Source organism: Panthera onca, chromosome D4 (genome assembly GCF_046562875.1).
Source record: "Panthera onca isolate mPanOnc1 chromosome D4, mPanOnc1 haplotype 2, whole genome shotgun sequence".
NCBI lineage: Eukaryota > Metazoa > Chordata > Mammalia > Carnivora > Felidae > Panthera > Panthera onca.
This window is the reverse complement of record NC_138351.1, coordinates 19,668,513-19,688,587: the sequence shown is the minus strand read 5'-3', so window position 1 is coordinate 19,688,587 and position 20,075 is coordinate 19,668,513. Positions and strand designations below refer to the sequence as shown.

Below are 20,075 nucleotides of genomic sequence, written 5' to 3'. Positions count from 1 at the left end.
ACATACAGTAAATCCCAACAATTATTAATAGACCACTACAAAAATAATTACTAGACTACAGTAAAGAACTACCTTCTTATATTTGATAAGCATGGCAAATAGAATGTTTACTTAAAAACTACACTGTTGGTGAAAATGCAAAGTGGTGCAGCCACTGTGGAAAACAGTGTGGAGGTTCCTCAAAATTTAAAAATAGATCTACCCTATGACCCAGCAATAGCACTGCTAGGAATTTACCTAAGGGATACAGGAGTGCTGATGCGTAGGGGCACTTGTACCCCAATGTTTATAGCAGCACTTTCAACAACAGCCAAATTATGGAAAGAGCCTAAATGTCCATCAACTGATGAATGGATAAAGAAATTGTGGTTTATATACACAACGGAATACTACGTGGCAATGAGAAAGAATGAAATCTGGCCTTTTGTAGCAACGTGGATGGAACTGGAGAGTGTGATGCTAAGTGAAATAAGTCATACAGAGAAAGACAGATACCATAAGTTTTCAGTCTTAGGTGGATCCTGAGAAACTTAACAGAAGACCATGGGGGAGGGGGAAGGAAAAAAAAAAAAAAGAAAAGGTTAGAGAGGGAGGGAGCCAAAACACAAGAGACTGTTAAAAACTGAGAACAAACTGAGGGTTGATGGGGGGTGGGAGGGAGGGGAGGGTGGGTGATGGGTATTGAGGAGGGCACCTGTTGGGATGAGCACTGGGTGTTGTATGGAAAACAATTTGACAATAAATTTCATATTGAAAAAAAAGATGGAAAGATCTGTTATAACAAAAGAATCAGATGTAATCTGTTAAAACAAAAAGTACTTAAAAGAAAAAGCATCTTTATAGAGCATAATATTCTTTTTAGAAAACAAACATAAGAGGGGTGCCTGAGTGGCTCAGCTGGTTAAACATCCAACTCCTGCTCAGGTCATGATCTTCCGGTCCATGAGTTCAAGCCCCTCATGGAGTTCTGCGTTGATAGATCAGAGCCCAGAGCCTGAGAGATTCTGCGCCTCCCTCCCTCTCTGCCCCTCCCCCACTCACATTAGTGCACACGTACGTGTGTGCATGCACTCTCTCAACAATAAAAACATAAAAAAAAGTTTAAAAACAATAGCATGAGAATAATATAATGTAGGCTGTTGTTTCTATTTGCCTAATATTTTAAGACGAATTCTCACACTTGTTTCAAAAGTTAGTGTCCATCTTTTAAACATAATAAATGAGATACACATGAAAGAAAAAGATTAAATATATATACACAGGCATACCTCAGAGATAATGCAAGTTCAGTTCCAGACCACAACAATAAACCAAATACCACAACAGAGCATGTCAAATAAATTTCTTGGTTTCCCAATGCATATAAAAGTTATGTTTACACTATACCGTAGTTTATTAAGTATGCAATAGCATCATGTCTAGAAAACCATGTACACACTTTAATGCTTTATTGCTAATAAACATAAGCCATCATTTGAGCTTCCAGCAAGTCATTATCACTGATCATAGATCATAACAATTAATAATGACAAGTCTGAAATATTACAAGAGTTACCAAATGTGGCAAAAAGATATGAAGTGAGCAAATATTGTGGGAAAAATGGAGCCAAAAGACTTGCTTGACATAGGGTTGCCATGAACCTGAAATTTGTAAAAAAATGGTTTCTCTGAGAAGTGTGATAAAGTGAGGTATGCCTATATTCTAAACTTGAAATGATTATCTTCACCTGAACCACTACTTTCAGATGATGTAATTACAGTTTTTATTATCTCTTTTTTTCTGAATTTTCTAATATATATATATATATATATATATATATACACACTATTTTCATAAATGATTTTAATTTTTTAATGTTCACTTTTGAGAGACTGGTATATCACATTTGTGCATGTAACATATTCAATTTAGCAGCCATATTTCTAAGGTAAATCATGGCAAAAACCCTCTTTTTATACAATATGGATTGAAGCATTTCTTTTCCATTTGAAGGACAGCTGGACTGCCCATTCACCAGTACTATTAATTCGTATGAGAACATTTAAACATTGTTTTGTTGCTCATAATGTTAAATAACCAAAGCTACAAAATCAAAGACAGGAAGGCATTAAAAAAAACTCTAGAATACCTCTATATAATAAGCAATTTTGTAAGGAAGAAGATTTCGGAGGAGGATAGGCGGCCACAAATGCATTATGTATGGTAAGTCCCAACCATCTTCTGAATACACAGAGAGAGATGCCAAATTATCTTTTTCTGGGACAACATTAATAATAAATGGTTTCTTAGCAGCGTTTGTAGATGTACATATCTTCTTTAGAAGAGTGCCTTCATTTTTTATAATTTCTTCAAAGTCAATTCTTTCACACACTTCATAGTCCTCATCTTCTGGCTTCAGAGAAAGAGGTGATCTGTGTAAAGGATTAAACAGTATGCTTTAAAATGCTTTAAAAGAAAACAAATTAAGTGATTACTACTTAGGAACAATAAAATTACATCACTCCCTGCTCTTGTAATAAATTTTTATATTTCCCATTCTTCTTAGGGATAGGTAAGATAGACCAATGAATGGATGTTTTCATAACTTTCTAAAACTAATCAAATTAATTGGCTCTTAAGAGGAGAATATTTTTCAGGGTACCTGGGTGGCTCAGGTGATTAAGAGTCTGACTCTTCATTTTGGCTCAGCTCATGATCTCAGTTTCTCGAGCTTGAGTCCCACATCGGGCTCTGCGCTGACTCTACAGTTCAAATTAAATCACTACCTTTTCAATGTTAATCACATGAAAGCTTTCAAATAGATACGTAATTGCTGAAACACTGGGAATAGGTGCAGAAGTGGTTGCAAGAAAATCATATAATTAATCTTTATATTTAAACATCACATTCTGTTTACATTTGAACTATACTTTAGGCTTCATCATTTTTCAAACCTAACCTGCCCAAATATAAACACTTAAATATTTTTGTACTTCTAAAACCCATCACCTATAATTTGACACTATCCCTTGCAGATGAACAACTTGTCCATCTACCTCCAAACCAGATTGTCTGAAACTCCAGTCCTGTAGTTTTAAATATCCAGCACACCCTTCTGTAATGATGTCTGAGGATGACTTAAATTTGCTAGATTGAACCCTAAACTGTCCATGCCACTTCTCAGTGTGTTCCTTTCAAGGAACTTCTAACTACTAGCACTCTGGACTATAAAATATTAGACTTTTCCGTCTTCTTTGACATACACATAAATCTAATGATCTGTCAAGCCCATTATCAGATTTAACCTGTTTTATTTCTACATTCTCTATGACTTTCATTGTCTTTTCTAGTCTTTTAATACTTAAAGATAAAAACTTTAATTTTCTCTAAGTTAAACTAATGCCAATAAAGTCATCTGGATTATCAAAACCTTTATTGGACCTATTATTTACGAGACGGTAAAACTGGAAATAAACAAATGAATAAGTCATTCTTTACTCTTAAGAGATCCCAATCAGGTGGGAGATGTAATGTTAAAAGAAAACTACTGCCTTGTGATAGGTACAAAAACCGTATGTACACAGAAGACTGAGGGCATGCGAGTGTGGTTAAGTCTTTCTAGACAGTTGCAGAGCATTCTCCAGAGGTGAAAATTTTGCCAAAACGTTTTGTTCCGAAGAAAAGACTTGAATTGGAGAAACATGCAAGGTTAAAGCAAAGTTTAAGAAATGAATAGGAAAAAAACACCAGAGAAAGATGATCAATGGTGAGAGGTTCTGAATGAGAAAAGCTGATGGGGTGAAAGGTCTTGAAACATAAGGGTACCAGATGTTCTAAGAGAAGAGGGAAGAAAAAGATGACATGAAAGATAAAGATGGGGCGCCTGGGTGGCTCAGTTGGTCAAACGTCTGACTCCTGAACTCGGCTCAGGTCACCATCTCACAATTTGTGACTATGAGCCCTGCATCGCCTCTGCGCTGATGGCACGGAGCCTGCTAGGGATTCTGTCTCTCCCTCTCAAAATAAATAAACTTAAAAAAAAAAAGATTAAGATAAAATTTATATGAATGAGGGAGCAAGTACCTCAATGTAAACTTAAACTATGTTTCAAATGTTACATTACAACACGTATAGGACAATCAACTCCCAACTATTCCTTATAGTCACTTACAAACTCTGTGCTTTCAGGCCTCCTTACTTTTATTCACCCAATTCCTCCCACTTAACACCGCCCTTACCTGCTAATCTGTAATTATATTTTATCTTTAATGCATGTATCTCACCCAGGAGTCCGTCATTAAGACCTTCTTTGTTTTCTGTAGTTTTCTGCAACTCTTAACTGTTCTGTATCTCTACAACCCACTGTTTGCTTCCTTCTGTATTTACATAATGTATCAATCTCTCAAGGGTAGTAGCAATGCCCAACTCATCGTAGCATTCCACACCAGTGCCTTATACACAGCAAAACACTTGACATTTTTTAAATGAATTAAAGAATCAGTATATTTAAATTCTCCAGGGAGAGGTAGCCATTTGTTAAAGACCTCATAACTTAAATGTAAGTGTACCTTTGTTAAATATAAGACCTCAAAACTTAAATGTAAGTGTACATCTCAGAATTAGATTAGACAAATACCTAATGTGAAATACAAGCTGGTTCATCACTAATAATTTTAATTAAGATTAATTAATTTCCATTTGACAAGTTAATATTTTACCCCTGAACCAGAAAGTGTAAAAATACTCTAAAACACTTTTTATGGACAGAGTCACAAAATATACAGCAATAATTTATTAAAAATAAAGCAGAATGCCATTACCTTTTCTCATTCAAGGACAAAAGGAGTTGAAACTTTTTTACAGAAATTTTTAAACATATCCTACATGCTATCTTTAGTCTCCTAACCCACCCAAAATCATTCCTAGAATAAGGTCAGATACTATGAACAACCATTTTGTTGTTCTCTCAACGAGAGAATTCTTGCCCTCAGCAAGTCTGAACTAAGCAATAAAAGGCTCATTAGGGCTGAAGGTGTAAGCAAGAAAATACTTTTTAGTAGCAGGTCTACTAACTGAAAATATGTGCCTAAACCTGCTAGATTGCTTTCTAAGCATTAGGGAGTCAATAGTGAACTTGGCATGGATCAGAAGGACTAGAGGAAGAGCGTGTTTTGGCACTGCTTTGTAGTTTTGCCTCCACCCTTCCATAACACAGGTCTGGGTCCAGGGCTAGCATGTGTTCTGAAATGGTACTTAGACAAACCACAATGATTATTCTCAGGAAAGTTCTACTTTCCAAGAGAGTTCAATATCCCTAAAAGAGATCATTTTTTAATTCCTGATTATATAAATATCCTGAATATCTGTCTGTTATGATATTAACCCTAAAATTCTAAGACTAATACATCATCAGCATCCTGTAAGAATTTTTACCTATAAAATTTTGTATCAGGTTTAATCTAATTTTTAATATTTAAGATCAACGTACTGCATATCACAATTTATACTATAATTCTACCACTGAACAATACACAGGTAAAAAGATGAAATATTTTATGTGTCTAAAAGGATTTTTTAAAAATTCTATTCTAAAACATTTCAAAGGTAAAAATGTCTTCATAATAGTATATTTAAATCTAGAAGCTACCAATCGTGCTCAATTCATCATTTTGTAAAAATCATGAAAAAATGATATGGTTATGATGGCTATACTGTAAGCATGTAATAAATGTATTTACTAGTAAAAGCGTAAGTAATTTACATGGTATAAATTAAACACATTACATTTTCCTTTAAAAAAATGTATAACACCTTTTAAGCACCCTGAAACTTAAATAAGGTAGACAAATTATTAACAGAACAGATTTGATTAAACTTTGATCACTTAAAGACAGATATCCCTACCAAATCAGAAACTAAAAATTCCACGGCACCTTAGAGCAAATAAAAAAGAAAAAAAGAAATCACCGGTAAGATGTTAATGGTATGTTGAATTCACTTCCAGGTGAAGCTGTTCCCAATGAAGTGTCCCCTTCATAAACAGAAAGTGGAATTGAAAAATGATTTTTAATCTGAGAAAGAAAAACAAATCATATTTAGCACCATTAATCTCAGAATTTAAAGACATTTAAAAAACATTCCATCAAAATATCCCAATAAAGAAACTAGTGGGAGATATTTACCTTTCTTATAGAAGTTAGAAAAGAAACAAACATGCTATTATTTATCCTAAAAATTACAAGGAAAGTTGCCACAGTTTTATAGAAAAAAATGTGTCAACAATAATACTTTAAAAATCCTCAAAAAAGGCCACAGGCTGGGTAATGTGTACTTTTGTAAATCACTGTTGTATGCTCCTGATTGGATAAGGTACTCTCTGAAGTGTATGGAGACTATCTCATCCAATAAGTAGCATACAACAATGGTATAAAAGGTAACATCACTGAGATTACTATATGTTACCAGATAAACTTCCAAACACTTATATTTATCCTTGGGATGGATAACAACAAACTAGTCAGTAAAACCATTTTATTATAATCTTTCTAGATCTCTAGTAAAATTGTCCTATTAAAAAATAATAATAATACCCAGGGACACCTGGCGACTCAGTTGGTTAAGCATCCGACTCTTGATTTTAGCTCAGGTCATGATCTCATGGTTCACAAGTTTTGTGTTAACAGAGCCTGCTTGGAATTCTCTCTCTCTGCCCCACCCCCGTTCTCTCCCACTCTCTCTCTCTCAAAATAAATAATAAAGAAACTTAAAAAAAATCATACCAAAACAGAAAACATACTGAGAATTAAGAATTGATAAATGGATAATCTTAACTACACTATGTTTTTTTCTAGGTAAATCATTGGCTCTATTTGAAGCAACAGGGATACCTTCAAATTTCTATAGTGTCTTCAAGAATTTTAAAATTAACATATAACTATTTAAAAAATAAAAAAATCAGTAATAGGTAGAGCAGCACAACAGTCATCTTTTAAAACAGTTAACTATAAATAAAAAATGAAAGAGAAGAATTTCTGTTTCCAGCCATGATGGAATAATAGGGACTATACAAACATTCCCAATGTAAACAACCAAAACACAGGAAAAAGAACCTATACATTAAATAATGGTTTTCAGATACTGGGCAGCATATAGCACAGGAAAGAAAAAGAATAAAAAAGAAACCACCAAAATATGCAGTAAGACTACCCCAGCTTGCTGCCTGAAGTTTTTAAGACTATTGTGGGGGCAGAAAGAGAGGTCAAACAGAGCTCTGTCTGCTGAAGTCAAAGAGACAGATATGAGAATCTGGGGAAGCCAATGTGCCTTAAACGCACAGCATGTTGAGGAGCGAGTAATTGGAGAGGCAAGAGTTGCAGATTTAAGAGTGTCCCTGTTGTCAAAATTTCACTTCATTACTGACTGGAACATGCACACGAACATGACTGAAACTATCGAAGGCTCAGTAAAGATCAACCTCCAACCCATCGTCAACGGGAGTTCTCTAAAGCAGCTCAGGCCTCCTCCCACAGCAGATCTGAGCAAACCTTGCTATGACCATGTGCCACACTTGCACGTTCTCCTGTAGCAGGAGTCCATCCAAAGTGGACATGGGACACTACAGTGTAGGATGCTATAGAACCTCTTCTTCATAAAGCTATTACTTTCAGGAGCAGGAGATATACCTGACTTTCCTAACACATAGAAACAGACACAAAGAATTAGACAAAATGAGGAGACAGAGGAATATGTCACAAATGAAAGAACATGAAAATCATGGTAAGAGACATAAAATAAAAATGGAGATAAGATGCTTGATAGAGAATTTAAAGTAATGGTCATAAAGATGCTCACTGGACTTGAGAAAAGTGAGGAGGGTCACAGTCAGACCCTCAAAAAAGTGACAGAAAACATTAAAAAGAAATCATCAGAGATGAGTAACTCAATAACTGAAGTTAAAAATAGTACACTAGAAGAAGCAGAAGAATTTATCAGTGATCTGGAGGACAGAGCAAAGGAAAGCAATCAAGCTGAAGAGGAGACAGAAAATAATAAAAAATGAGAATAAGGGAACTTATTGACATATATGATTATAAAGATCTAAGAGGAAAAGAGGAAAAAGGGGGCAAACATTTATTTGATGAAATTAATACCTGAAAACTGAGGAAGGACAAATCCAGGTCCAGATGGTACAGAGAGAGCCCAACATAATCAACACAAGGAGGTCCACACCAAGACACAGTAATTAAAATGGGAAAAACTGTGATAAACAAACAATCTTAAAAGTAGCAAGAGAAAAAGGAAACAGTTACATACAAGGGAATCTGCATAAAGCTATCAGCTGATTTTTTAGCAGAAACTTTGCAGGCCACAGAAAAGTGGTGATATATTTAAAGTGCTGAAAGAATAAACCTGCAACTAAGAATACTCTATCCAGCAAGATTATCATTCGGAATAGAATGAGAGATTAAGAATTTCCCTGATTACTACGTGGCAATGAGAAAGAATGAAATATGGCTCTTTGTAGCAACGTGGACAGAACTGGAGAGTGTTATGATAAGTGAAATAAGCCATACAGAGAAAGGCAGATACCATATGTTTTCACTCTTGTGTGGATCCTGAGAAACTTAACAGAAACCCATGGGGGAAGGGGAGGGAAAAAAAAAAAAAAAAAGAAGTTAGAGTGGGAGAGAGCCAAAGCATAAGAGACTCTTAAAAACTGAGAACAAACTGAGGGTTGATGGGGGGTAGGAGGGAGGGGAAGGTGGGTGATGGGTATTGAGGAGGGCACCTTTTGGGATGAGCACTGGGTTTTGTATGGAAACCAATTTGACAATAAATTTCATATATTGGAAAAAAAAAAGAATTTTCCTGATTAGAAAAAAAAAAAAGTTAAACAAATTCATCACCAGTACTCAGACTTACCAGAAATGTTATATGGGACTCTGAGTGGGAAAGAAAGACCATAAGGAAGAGTAAGAGCAGCACAAAAACAGTAAAATTAAGTGATTTGCAAAATAATATAAAGTATGACTCACATACTTAAAACGTGGGAGGGGGAGACAAGAGTTAAAGTGCTTTTAAAATGAGTTCAAACTTAAGAGACTATCAACCTAATATAGACTGATATATGCATAAGATGTCATGAATAAATTTAGTGGTAACTACAAATCAAAAACTGATAATGGATATGTAAAACGTAAAAAGAAAGGAATCCAAGTATATCACTACAGAGAGAAGAGAAAAAAGGAAAATAGAAGAACTACAAAAACCACCATAAACCCATTAATAAAACTGCATTAAGTACATACCTATTCACTGCTTTGAATGTAACTGGACTAAATGCTCCAATTAAAAGCCACATGGCAACAGAATGGATAAAACAGCAAGATCCATCCATATGTTACCTACAATAGATGTGTTTCACGCATGAAGACATATACAGAATGAAAATGAAAGGATGGAAAGCATTTATCATGTAAATGGAAGTGAAAAGAAAACCAGGATAGCAACACTTACATTGGACAAAACAGACTTTAAAACAAAGACTGCAACAAGAGACAAAGACAGACACTATATAATCATACAGGGGAAAAGCCAACAAGATATAACTGTAAATAGTTATGCACCTAACATGGGAGAACCCAAATACATTAAGCACCTATTAACAAATATAAATTAAGCAATTGATAGTAATACTGTAATAGTTGGGGACCTTAACACCCCACTTACATCAATGGATAGATAATCCAAACAGAAAATCAAAAAGAAAATAGCAGCTGTGAAAGACACATTGGAAGAGACAGATCTAACAGATATATTCAGAACATCCCATCATACAACAGCAGAATACACATTCTTTTCAAGTGCACATGAAACGTTCTCCAGAATATATCACACAGTGCCACAAAACAATATCAATGTCAATAAATTCACAAAGACTGAAATCATACCATGCATCTTTTCTGACCACAATGCCATGAAACTAATCAACCACAAGAAAAAATCTGGGAAAAATACAAATACTGGCATAAAAACAGACACTCAGATCAATGGAACAGAATAGAGAACCCAGAAATGGACCTACAAATGTCTGGCCAACTAATCTTTGACAAAGCAGGAAAGAATATCCAATGGAATAAAGACAGTCTCTTCAGCAAGTGGTGCTGGGAAAACTGGACAGCGACATGCTTTCTTACACCATACACAAAAATAAACTCAAAATGGATGAAAGACTAAATGTAAGACAGGAACCCATCAAAATCCTTGAGGATAAAGCAGGCAAAAACCTCTTTGATCTTGGCTGCAGCAACTTCTTTCTCAACATGTCTCCAGAGGCAAGGGAAACACAAGCAAAAATGAACTACTGGGACTTCTAGCACAGTGAAGGAAACAATAAGCAAAACTAAAAGGCAAATGACGGAATGGGAGAAGATAATTTGCAAATGACGTATCAGATAAAAGGTTGGTATCCAAAATCTATAAAGAACTTATCAAACTCAACACCCAAAAAACAAATAATCCAGTGAAGAAATGGCAAAAGACATGAATAGACACTTTTCCAAAGAAGACATCCAGATGGCCAACTGATACATGAAAAAATGCTCAACATCACTCATCATCAGGGAAATACAACTCAAAACCACAATGAGATCCCACCTCACACCTGTCAGAATGGCTAACATTAACAACTCAAGTAACAACAGATGTTGGTTGGTGAGGATATGGAGAAAGAGGATCTCTTTTGCACTGCTGGTGGGAATGCAAACTGGGGCAGCCACTCTGGAAAACAGTATGGGGGTTCCTCAAAAAATAAAAAAAAAAACTACCCTACAACCCAGCAATTGCACTACTATTTATCCAAGGGATACAGGTGTGCTGTTTCGAAGGGACACATGCACCCCAATGTTTATAGCAGCACTCTCAACTATAGCCAAAGTATGGAAAGAGCCCAAACATCCATCGATGGATGAATGGATAAAGAAGATGTGGTATATCTATACAATGCAGTATTACTCGGCAAACAAAAAGAATGAAATCTTGACATTTGCAACTATGTGGATGGAACTAGAGGGTATTATGCTAAGTGAAATTAGTCAGAGAAAGATAAATATCATATGACTTCACTCATGTGAGGACTTTAAGACACAGAGCAGATAAACACAAGAGAAGGGAAGCAAAAATGATATAAAAACATGGAGGGGGACAAAACATAAGAGACTCTTAAATATGGAGAACAAACAGAGGGTTACTGAAGGGGTTGTGGGAGGGAGGATGGGCTAAATGGGTAGGGGGCATTAAGGAATCTACTCCTGATATAATTGTCGCACTATATGCTAATTTGGATGTAAATTTAAAACAATAACAAATTTTTAAAAAAGAAAAATACATGAAGGTTAAATAACATACTACTATAAACAATGAATAGGTCAACCAAGAAATCAAAGAAGAAATAAAAATCAACATGAGGACAAATAATAACAAAAACACAAAGGTCCAAAATCCTTGGGATGCAGCAAAAGCTGTTCTAAGAGGGAAGTTTATAGAAATACAGGCCTATTTCATGAAGCAAGACAAATCTCAAAAGAAAATGCAAGCTTATAGCAAAAAAAGCTACAAAAAGAACAAACAAAACCCCAAACGAGTGAAGGAAGGAAATTAAAAAAAAAAAAGGAACCAATCAATGAGACCAGGAGCTGGTTCTTTGAAAATCCACAAAATCTGACTGTTAGGCAGACTTACCAAAAAAAAGAGGACTCAAATGAACAAAATCAGTAATGAAAGAAGAGAAACAACGACCAACACCTCAGAAGTACAAAGGATTATGAAGTACAAAGGATTATGAGAGAATATTATGAAAAATTCTATGCCGACACACTGGACAACTTAGGAGAAAAGCATAAATTCCTAGAAACATATAACCTACTAAAACTGAAGCAGGAAGAAACAGAAAATTTGAACAGACCAACCACTATTGAAACTGAACCAGGGGGCGCCTGGGTGGCGCAGTCGGTTAAGCGTCCGACTTCAGCCAGGTCACGATCTTGCGGTCCGTGAGTTCGAGCCCCGCGTCAGGCTCTGGGCTGACGGCTCAGAGCCTGGAGCCTGTTTCCGATTCTGTGTCTCTCTCTCTCTCTGCCCCTCCCCCGTTCATGCTCTGTCTCTCTCTGTCCCAAAAATAAAAAAATAAATTAAAAAAAAAAAAAAAAAAAAAAAAAAAGAAACTGAACCAGGAATTAAAAACACCCTAACAGGGCTCAGTCAGTTAAGCATCTGACTTCAGCCCAGGTCATGATCTCATGGTTTGTGGGTTCAATCCTGTGTCAGGCTCTGTGCTGACAGCTCAGAGCCTGGAGCCTGCTTCAGATTCCGTGTCTCTGTCTCTCTCTGCCCCACCCCCGCTCACATGCTTTTTCTCTCTCTCCTTCTCTCTCTCAACAATAAACATTAAAAAAAAATTTTTTTTTATATGCTCCAAACAAGATGGCATCACAGGTGAATTCTACCATTTAAAGAAGAGTTAATACCAGTTCATCTCAAACTATTCCAAAAAATAAAAGAGGAAATTAAACTTCCAAATGCATTCTATTACACCAGCATAACACTGATACCAAAACCAGATAAAGACACAACAAAAAAGGGAACTGCAGGCCAGTATCTCTGATGAACATAGATGCAAAAGTCCTGAACAAAATATTAGCAAACTGAATCCAATAATGCATGGTGAAAAATCATCTACTATGATCAGGTGGGATTCATTCTGGGGACACAAAAGTGGTTCAATATTCACAAACCAATCAAAGTGGTACATCACATCAATGAGAGAAAGGGTAAAAACGACATGATCATTTCAATATATGCAGAAAAAGTACTTGACAAAGTACAACATCCATTCCTGATAAAAACCCTCAACAAAGTTGGTTAAGAAGGAACATACCTGAACATAATAAAGCCCATATACGGGAACCCCACAGCTAATGTCATTTCAGTGGCAAATAACTGAAAGCTTTTCCCCAGGATCAGGAATAAGACAAGGATGTCCACACTTACTACTTTTATTCAACATAGTACTAGAAGTCACAGCCATTGCAATCAAAGAAGATAAAGCTTTCACTATTTGCAGATGACATGACATTCTATATAAAAAACCATAAAGACTCCAATGAAAAACTACTAGAATTGATAAATGAATTCAGTAATGTCACAGGATAAAAAAATCAATACACAGACATCTGTTGCATTTCTACTCACGAATAATGAAGTAGCAGAAAGAGAAATTACGAAAACAATTCCATTTATAATTGCACAAAAAATAATAAAATGCCTAGGAATAAACTTATAATCAAGGAGGTAAAAGGCCTGTGTCCTGAAAACTATAAAACACTGAAAGAAGAAACTGAAGATGACAAAAACGAATGGAAAGATATTCCCTATTCATGGACTAGGAGAAAAAATATTGTTAAAATGCTGACGCTACCTAAAGCAATCTACAGATATAATGCAATCCATATCAAAATACCAACAGCACAATGTATAGAACTAGAACAAATAACCTAAAATTGATACGGAACCACAAAAGATCTTGAGTAGCCACAGCACTTTTGAAAAAGAAAAAAAACTGGAGCTATCACAATCACAGATTGCAAGATATACCAAAGCTGCAGTAATCCATGACAGTATAATACTGGTACAAAAACAGACATGTAAGTCTATGGAACAGAAGAGAAAGCCAAGAAATAAACCCACAATTATATGGTCAATTAATCTATGACAAAAGAGGCAAGAATGTGCAATGGGGAAAGGACAGTCTCTTCAACAAATGGGTTGGGAAAACTGGCAAGCTACTTGCAAAAGAATGGAAGTGGACAGGGGCTCCTAAGTGGCTCAGTAGGTAGAGCATTGGACTCCTGATTTCAGCTCAGGTCATGATCGTGCAGTTCATGAGATTGAGCCCCATGCTGGGCGTGGAGCCTGCTTGGGATTCTCTCCCTCTCTGTGCCCATCACTGTTCTCTCTCTCTCTCTCTCTCTCTCTCTCTCTCTCTCTCTCTCTCAAAATAAACAAACTCAAAAAAAATTAAAAATAAGGTAACCAGACCACTTTCTTACATCATACACAAAACTAAACTCAAAATGGATCAAAGACTTAAATGTGAGACTTGAAACCACAACAACCCTACAAGAGAGCACAGGCAGTAATTTCTTTGACACTGGCACTGGCAACATTTTTCTAGACTCCTGAGGCAAGGGAAACAAAAGCAAAACTAAAGTAGTGAGACTACAGCAAAATAAAAAGTTTCTGCACAGCAAAGGAATCAGCCAACAAAACTAAAAGACAACCTAGTGAAGGGGAGAAGGTATTTGCAAACGACATATCCAGTAATGGGTTAGTATCTAAAGTCTATAAAGAACTTATACATCTTCAGAACAGAAATAAGCAAATAATCTAATTATAAAGTAGGCTGATGAGATGAAAAGATGTTATTCCAAAGAAAACATACGATGGCCAATAGACACATGAAAAGATGCCCAACATCACTAATCATCAGGGAAATGAAAATCAAAGCCACAATGAGATTATCGCCTGACACCTGTGAGAATGGCTAAAATCAGAAACACAAGAAACAATAAGTGTTGGCAAGAATGTAGAGAAAAAGAAACCCTTGTGCACTGTTAATGGAAACACAAACTGATGCAGCCACTGTGGAGAATAGTATGAAGGTTTATCAAAAAATTAAAAATAGAATTACCACACTACCTGGTAATTCCACTAGTATTTACCCAAAGAATATAGAAATACAAATTTGAAAAGATATATGCACCCCTATGTTTACTGTAGCATCATACAAGCGCCAAATTATGGTAGCAACTCACGTGTCCACCAACAGACGAATGGACAAAGAAGATGTGGTATACATAAACAATGTGACATTACTCGTCCATAAAAAATAAGGAAATCTTGTCATTTGCAACAACATTTATGGAGCTGCAGAATATAAATGCTAAGTGAAATAAGTCAGATAAAGACAAATACCGCATGATTTCACTCTTATGTGGAATTGAGGAAACAAAACAAAGAAAAAAAGAGAGACTCAAGTATAGGGAACAAACTGGTGGTTACCAGTGGTGAGGTGGGTGGGGGGATGGGTGAAATATATGTAAGATATTAAGAGTACACATATCATGATGAACACTAATATATAGAACTGTTGAATCACTATACTGAATCTAACCAATTGTAATTTAATAATTAAAAAATTCAATTCAACATATTAAGTATGTTTTTAAAACACCTTTCACAGTAGGGGCCCCTGGGTGGCTCAGTTGGTGAAACATCCCACTTCAGCTCAGGGCGTGATCTCACAGTTCATGGGTTTGACCCCTGCATCAGGCTCTGTGCTGATAGCTCAGAGCCTGGAGCCTGCTTCAGATTCTCTGTCTCCCTCTTTCTGCCCCTCCCCTGCTTGCTTGCTCGCTCACGCACACACTCTCTCTCTCTCTCTCAAAAACAGACATAAAAAAAAAAAAAAAAAAACCCTTTTCATAAACACAGAAAATCATTGGACAAAATCCAACATCCAGTTGTGACCAAAACTCAGCAAACTAGAAACAAAAGGGAGCATTTTCAACCTAAGAAAGGTCATCTACAAGAAAGCGACTCAAAACTTAATGGTGAAAGAATGAATACTGCTAAGATTGAGAACCAGGCAAAAATATCTGCTTTCAGAACATCTATTCATACTGTACTGGAGGTTCTAGCCAATGCAACAGGGAAGTAAAGGTAAAATAAAATAATACATATCCAGATTGGAAAGGAAAAGGAAAAATCTTTATCTGCGGACATCAAAACTATCTACGAAGAAGCTGCTACAACAAGTGCATCTAGTGACATTACACAATATAGGTTAATATAAAAATCAGTGGTACTATCAGCAATAAAAATCAGAAATGTAAAAATACCAACTTAATCATAACTTTTCAATCAACATTGAAAACCCAAGTCTAAAATTTAAATGGAAATAGAATGGACTCAGAATAGCCAAAACAACTTTGAAAATGAACAAAGTAGGACAACTTGCACTACCTGATTTCACGACTCAGGATAAAAAGGTAATGAAGACAATGTAATTGTGGCATAAAGATCAACAAATAGATCAATGAAATAGATGATAGAGTTCTGAAATAAACCCCCAAAGCTATTGATGAGGGACCATAAGGCAAGCTAATGGCCAAGCACAAGCCAGCAGAGCTCCTCCCCCTCCCCCAGTGAGATATGTGTGATATTCCTCTGGCACTCCTGGCTGCCCAAGAACAAAGCAAGGAACAGAAAACACATGGTTAAACTTACAGAGTCTCCATCAGCTTACAAATATCTTAGCATAATTCCAAGAAAAGGGCAATCTTATCAATAGCCTAATGCCCAAGAACTCCCTACCGTCTTAATATTAATGTTTTGCTAAAGGGAAAAACAACCTTAGCAAAACAGCTAGGCCTCTAGCAACCTGTGAGTCTTTGGCATATGGAAAATCCTTTAAGAAACTTCCTCTTGACTCTAACTCCCCCAGGCCCATAGTATATAACCAGTTACTCTTCACAACCCCAGCACAGCTCTTTCTGCCCATGGGTCCTGTCCCCATGCTTTAATAAAATCACCTTTTGGCACCAAAGAGGTCTTTAAGAATGCTTTCTTGGCCATTAGTTCTGAACCCCATGATCGCCCCACTTCATCGATATGATCAATTTTTTTTTTTTTGCACAAAAGCACCAAGGCATTTAATGGAAAAAGGATGGTCTTGGTTGGAACAACTAAATAGCCACATGGCAAAACATAAACTTCAACCCTTACACCATATACAAAGATTCATTCAAAATGGTATTTGGAACATCCATTCAAAAGATTATTAATCAACAACAACATGTAACTGCATATAACATTAATACACAGAAGCTGATACATGCAAAATTATGCTGAGTGAAAGAAGTCCTATTCCTTTTTGTACTCTGTTTACATGAGCTTCTCTATGTGCAATACACAATGGGAACGTATCAGTGGATGCATAAGAATGGAGAAGTAGGGAGAGAGGAAACTTTTTGGGGTGATAAATATGTTCAGCATGCTCATTGTGATGACGGTTTCACAGATGTATTTTGTGCCCAAATTCATCAACTTTAAATATGTGCAGTTTATTGTACATCAGTTTAACCTCAATAAAGATGTAAACATTTTCCCTCGCCATATTTTCTAATTAAAATCAAAGGATGTACACATACTACTACCAAGTCCAAAACAAAATATTGATGAGGCATTTAAAGTAACAGTCCAAAAAGATTGTACAAAGAGTCCTAAAAAAAAGTTATGAGAAGTATTGAACAAAATCCTACCACTGTTCATACTAGAGTAGTACAATTACTGGTAATGATTCTTTCTTATATTAGTTATGATTTTATTGCCGTTTATATTCTTTTGGTATTAATTAGCTTTAGTTTTTTTATTAGCACACAAATATGCATAATATGACCCCACAAAAAAATGGATCATTTCGTACCTGCACTGGAGAACGAATTGTTACCTTCTTACTTCCTTCCACTCCATCGACTTGACAAACAATAGATCTTTCAACCCCAGACTCTCTGTGTCTTACGGTGTATAGTCGTCGTCCCACTTTTGTTAAAGGAATCTTATCAGCAGTAGAGTGGTTAGTGGGTGCTAAATGGAATACGTATGTTTGTAAGTTTTTATTATAAACCATCATATATTAATTTTAAGTAAGTGCTAAATACCAGATAGATCATTTTTTAATATCATGAATAATAATCACTGAAGTTTATATACATAAGACTATAAAAAAAGAGAGATTTCTTTGTATAATCTACAATCAAGGGGTATTTTAAGAAGCCATAATACATTCCCAAAGCATTCATCTAAAACCTTCAAAGTATTTTACCAAAAAAAAATTTTTTTAATTGAAAAAAATTTTTCACTCAGTAGTTTAACCTAAGACAATAACATAAATGTTTTCAAACTAACTAACGAGACAAGTCATAAAATACAAGAACACTGAACTTTGGTTTGTTGTCATCATAACCAGGGCCTAATACCTTTAGGCAGTCACTGGCGATTACCAAAAGTAGCTGTAAATTTTCAGTTTTTCATCATTTCAATAACCTGTGATACTTTATGGTGTCTAGGACTTGATTAAACAAAATTTTATACATACATACATTTTATTGGAGTATGACTTATATACCCCTCCAATTCTGTAAAAATGTTAGTTCAAAAACAAATGAGGTAAAAGCTAGAAGAACAATTAATTCACTGACAACGCTGGGTCTACACCTGAAACCTAGCCACCGTTAAGCATCATTTTCTGACTAAAAGCACTAGCCATTAGTCTTAGTACCCCTCCCCCACATCTTAATTAATACTCTCCCTCCTCCATAAGGATTTAAATGTCAGAGTGTCATAAAGGGGTGTGGGTGAGGCTTTGGGACTACTTAACTTTACAATGAATAAATATTATGACAATTAAATTTTTTTTTACTTTCATTTCTCATGAAAATGAGAATCAGAAAGGACAAAAAGAAAAACCTTCGACCTCAACAGGCAGAATATATAAACCATTTACAAACTCCAAAACCATTCCAGTGTGCCACTGTTGTGAATTCAAACTCTATTTCTAATTCATTCAGCTGTAAAACTAGTGGAGTATTAGTGAATTATACTAAATGTGGTTAAAGCAACAAATACCAACACCTACAGTCTGTAAAAGCTGTGTTAAGGAACAGATCAAATCTTTTTCCTCCCCAGCATATAAAAAGTGGTGAATTACCATGCCCTAGATAATGCAGTGGACAAAGGAAGTCACAATTCACAATACAAATATATAGTGACAGTAAGCAACCAAAGTCCTGCAAAAGAAAAGACAAAATTCCCAACCTATTTGGAAGATTAAAAAACCTGTAAAAACCACAAAAAAGTAAAATAGGATATAAAAATGCAACTTAAAATAAATTAAAGACCCAGGAAGATAATTTATAACTTACTAAGAAGAATAAAGAAGAGTTTACTGCTTAGGCTGGTCATTGCATTGAAATGATCATTGTCTTTAGTTCCTACATAATCCATACTTAAACTCTCTTCATTTTTCAATACATAGGATCTTGCCAAAGGAACATTGAGTACACTAAAAGAATCACTTGGTGAAACAGAGACCGGAAGTCCAAGAGAATTTAAAATCATAAATGGTGCTAGATCCCGTATGATGACAGCTGAAGCTCCAGTGGCGGCTTCTGTAAATGCCTATAAAGAAGAATTATCGTAAATAAAATGACATAAAATGACTAACAGAACACTAATGACCGTAAGACAACGAAGTTAACAAAAAACTTCTTACTCAATTAACAAAAAGGGTTAGCTCAGACGACTACACCAACACTTAAGGTTTCAAATTTCTTTCCTTACCTTGGCTAAATTATTTAACATTACAAGGCCGCATTTGGATAACGTAATGTTTAGTTGGTCTTTTGAATGGAAACTGAGAACAGTTTTATATTCTGGCACTTTGTAATTTTCTTCTTCAGTATCTGACTCAACAATAGTCTTTTTTGCTTTCTTTTTCATCTAAAATGATACATAAATTATAGAAACATAAGGAAATTTGTTCCTAGGAACATACATTACTCATTTTGCAAAGAAAAAAAAAAAACAAAACTAGACAAGTCCCAGTAATAACATTAGAGACAACAACAAGTTTTTTTCAATTCCATTCCCTTACTGGAATTACTTGGATATCAGCCAACTAAGGTCTTACAGGACAGGGGTAATATTAGAGGAAAAATAGTTCTCATCCTCAATGATACTAAAATGGCAAGCACAATTCAAAAGGAAAAATACACACTAAAATTACTAAATGCGTGTGGCATCTGAATCAAAAGTAAAAGCACACACTTCGTAGCGCATGGGCATTCAGAGCAAGAGAAGTCATTTGGCTTACTGGCTATGGAATAAAGAATAGAAACCCAGGGATTTAGAAAGTCCCAACAACATTGCAGAATAGTGTCCTACAGCTCCTGAAAATCAATACCATCTACGAATTTTT

The 20,075-nt window shown here is 35.5% G+C and overlaps 1 protein-coding gene across 8 annotated transcripts in view; it reads right to left on the bottom strand.

The window, feature by feature from the left end:
- Positions 1-20,075, bottom strand: part of VPS13A (vacuolar protein sorting 13 homolog A) — a 253,659-nt gene that overhangs the window by 71,769 nt on the left and 161,815 nt on the right. For all 8 annotated transcript variants that reach the window (XR_014135928.1, XM_081790878.1, XM_081790879.1 and 5 more), the window contains 5 exons: positions 19,439-19,597; positions 19,021-19,276; positions 17,523-17,683; positions 5,948-6,051; positions 2,130-2,412 (listed from right to left, as the gene is read on the bottom strand). Coding sequence is in view for 7 of the 8 variants with exons in the window: in XM_081790878.1 (XP_081647004.1) it covers positions 2,130-2,412; positions 5,948-6,051; positions 17,523-17,683; positions 19,021-19,276; positions 19,439-19,597 (963 nt within the window). In the remaining variant the exon portion in view is untranslated. The remainder of the gene's footprint in view (positions 1-2,129; positions 2,413-5,947; positions 6,052-17,522; positions 17,684-19,020; positions 19,277-19,438; positions 19,598-20,075) is intronic.